Source organism: Myotis lucifugus, unplaced genomic scaffold, assembly GCF_000147115.1.
Source record: "Myotis lucifugus unplaced genomic scaffold, Myoluc2.0 scaffold_160, whole genome shotgun sequence".
Classification (NCBI taxonomy): Eukaryota; Metazoa; Chordata; class Mammalia; order Chiroptera; family Vespertilionidae; genus Myotis; species Myotis lucifugus.
Window position 1 is genome coordinate 2,997,977 of NW_005871208.1, and position 3,015 is coordinate 3,000,991.

Here is a 3,015-nt window from a genome sequence, read left to right on the forward strand (position 1 = left end):
ACGCCGCATATATGCGTGCACCGCACAAACATTAGCTGAGTCCATCTCTAGCTATTCCTGGTGCAAATGTGCAGGGTGCCAGCAGGCAGGCCTGTGTGCTTCCTGTATGTGGGTGGGGCCATCCTCCTCCTAGTAGGGGACTCCTCTCCAGTTCTCTCTTGCTCTGCGGGAGGGGGCTGGCTGTGAAAGAGACAGGGAGAGGGAGGGTGCAGATTAGTGGGAGTTGGGAACCTGAGAGGGAGACTTTGAAAGGGCAGCAGGGTTCTGTGATCCCTTCCTTAGCCAATTTCCTTGCCTTGGACAAGATTTCTAAGCACTCAGTGTCCTTGAGAATGGTGAGGGAACAAAGTCAGACTTCCCGAAGCACCTCCCAGACACCCGAACTATGCTCTTTTCTTTCTTCCACGCATCCCAAATCTTAGCTCTCAAGGACACTTGGTGCCTTTGCCTCTGATTTATCTTCAAACCTGTCACGCCAACGACCTGGTAGTTGTGGGCACCCCTCACCCCCTGCCATCCTGTGCTCCCTAATGCAGATCTTCGGAGAGTTTTTTGCCTTCCCTTGTCAGTCTGGGATAGGAGCTCCTGCCAAACCTGGAGCTTTTTGCCTGCACACGTGGATAACACAGCAGGAGGGGTTGGGGTTAGACTGCAGGTAAAATTTCAGGCTTGGCAGATAGATTTCTGAAGATTAGAGAAAAGCAGGCTCAAGGCCCAGCTCTTGTTTTCCCTCTGGCTCCTTAGCATGGCCTTATCCTTCTCCTCTGACCCTACACCCCCAAACCAGCTGGCCTCCCCCTCAACGCCCAACACACACTGCACCTGCCTCCTCTGACCCCACACTGAGGCAGGTGTCACGTAGTGATACCTGTTTGTGCCAATGGAAGGCATATCTGCTGGAAACCTCACCCCAAACCCCCACATACCACACTCTTGGGCCCTTTCTTCCTGGCTCTGAGGTTATCTCTGCTAGTTCCCTGCCTGCAGGCACCATAGCCTTTCTCCTGACCCCAGCGACCACTCCCCATGCTCCTGGCTCTCCACCCTCCTCATCCTCAGGAGCTTGGAGGTCTCCCCACAGTCCCTCCCTCTAATATCCCACCTCAGAGATCTGGAGATGCGGCTCCCCCAGGCCAGAGAGAGGATGGGGACCCAGGGACCTAAACCCTACGCACACTTGGGAAGCTGAAGTTATAGGGAGAGAGTGTGTACCTTCCCTTCCCCTTCCCATCCAGACCTTGTTCTACCAACCAGCTGGATCAACAGAAAGAACACTGTCAGCCCCTCCTGACAGGCTAGTGTTTTTTCAGGTGGGGAGGCCAGCAGGGCCCTGGCAGCCAATTGGGGGAAGTAGGGAACTGACCTTGTGGGAATGGATATTCTTTAGGAAGAACGATGCCCGGGCAAATGGACAGAGGACACAAAGGAGATGGAGAAATGAACAATTATCTGGCAAACAGGCTGTAGTAGTGACCACGGGTGGTCACCCTCTCCGCTCACGCTCACTGTCCCTGAGACACACACTTGCTCACACACTCTCACAGGCTGCTGCTGCCTCTGCCAGGCTGCTCAGAGCTAAGAATAGGCCAGGCCAGGAGGCTGGGCCGGGCTCTGGACTCCCACCCCTCGAGCAAAGGCCAGCACAGTGCTTCTCCCCTGCCTGTCGCTCAACTTGAACCCCAGTCCCTCGAAAGCCCCTGCCTGTGGCTTCCCAGGGCCGTTCTCTCCACCCCACCCCCCACTTCCCGCTCCAAAGGGCAGTAGTTGGGTAAAAAGGACCCACGTGTCCAGACTTGCAGCCAGGGGAGCCTCAGCCTGCAGACGGGACCACCCCTCTCCCCAAAGCCCCAGCCCTCTCAGTGTTCCCCAGACCTTCGCGTTCTCACTCTCTGGGATCCTGAAGGCTCGCTCCTAGTTAGGAGAGCGCTGGGCGGGCTATTGCTCTTCTTTCCACTCCTACACCCACAGCACCAGGCTCCCTCCATTACTCCCCCCCCTCCCCGGACCCTCCCCAGCGGCGGCGGGGACCCTTCGGCGCAGCGCCCCCGCAGAGCTCAGAAACCCGCGGGGTTGGCTGGGTGGAGGACCCCAGACTGGCGAAGGCCAGAGGGGTCGTGTCCTCAAGCAGCCCCTTCCCCCGGGGCTGGGGAGGCAGAGAGCGACTCCGGTGGGGACGAGCTTCCAGGGGAGGCGCTCTTCCTTCTGTCCGTCTCCAAGAAGCAAGGATAGGGACGTGTGGCTCCCACGGTGGGGGAGGGGGTGGGAGACCCCCAAACTGAGCGCATCCGCCCTTAGAGGCGCACTGCTCGGGGAGGACCAGGCAGGGATCTTGGATCAGACAGTCCTGGGGTCCCTCGTCCTTGGCTGGGCGAGTCCCCTGCCGCCCCGCCCTGCTCCGCACCTGCTCCGCCGCCTCGGGGTCAAGGTGCGGCTCCAGCAGCGGGACCGTGAACTGGATCTTCCTAGGGCTGTTGTCCGGTTCCATGGTTGGGCGGTGGCCGCTGGCCCGCGCTGCGGCGGGGAAGGCGGCGGGACTCGGGGCTGGGGCGGGCGCGCTCCCTCTCCGCTCCGCTCCGCTCCTGCCCGGCCCCAGCCCGGCTCGCTCAGCTCCCGGCTCCCGGCTCCTGGCTCCGCGCTCCCAGCTCGCGGCCTCGGGGACTCTGCAGCCGCCTATTGGCTCCGCACCGCCCCTCACAGCCCCCTCCCTCCCCCCGGCCCCTAGCCTTAACCCCGTCGTGGCTGCGCCGCTGGCGGCGGGGGTCCCCACCCCGAGGGCGGGCGAGCGGGGTGTGGCCGGCGCCAGTCCTGGTGCACAGCCCAGGCGCGTGTGCAGGTGTCCCGGGAGTTCTGGGCAGGGAGGGGTGTGGCGAGCAGCTACAGAGAACTTCTCCAAGCCTGGCAGGGTTTAGGGATGGGAAGGTGGAGGGGCCCTGCGCAAGAGAGGAGGCAGCAAACGCGAAAGATTTAATTTCCTTTCATGAGAAAGGGGGTTGTCTCCTAAAGAAAAGCAGGACA

General features: G+C 61.2%; 1 protein-coding gene across 1 annotated transcript in view; it reads right to left on the reverse strand.

The window, feature by feature from the left end:
* The window catches only part of PPP1R1A (protein phosphatase 1 regulatory inhibitor subunit 1A), a 12,178-nt gene extending 9,494 nt beyond the window's left edge, over positions 1-2,684 (reverse strand). The window contains exon 1 of the mRNA XM_023759657.1: positions 2,402-2,684. Within this exon, the coding sequence (XP_023615425.1) occupies positions 2,402-2,485 (84 nt within the window). The 5' untranslated portion in view covers positions 2,486-2,684. The remainder of the gene's footprint in view (positions 1-2,401) is intronic.
* Positions 2,685-3,015: the final 331 nt, after the last annotated feature.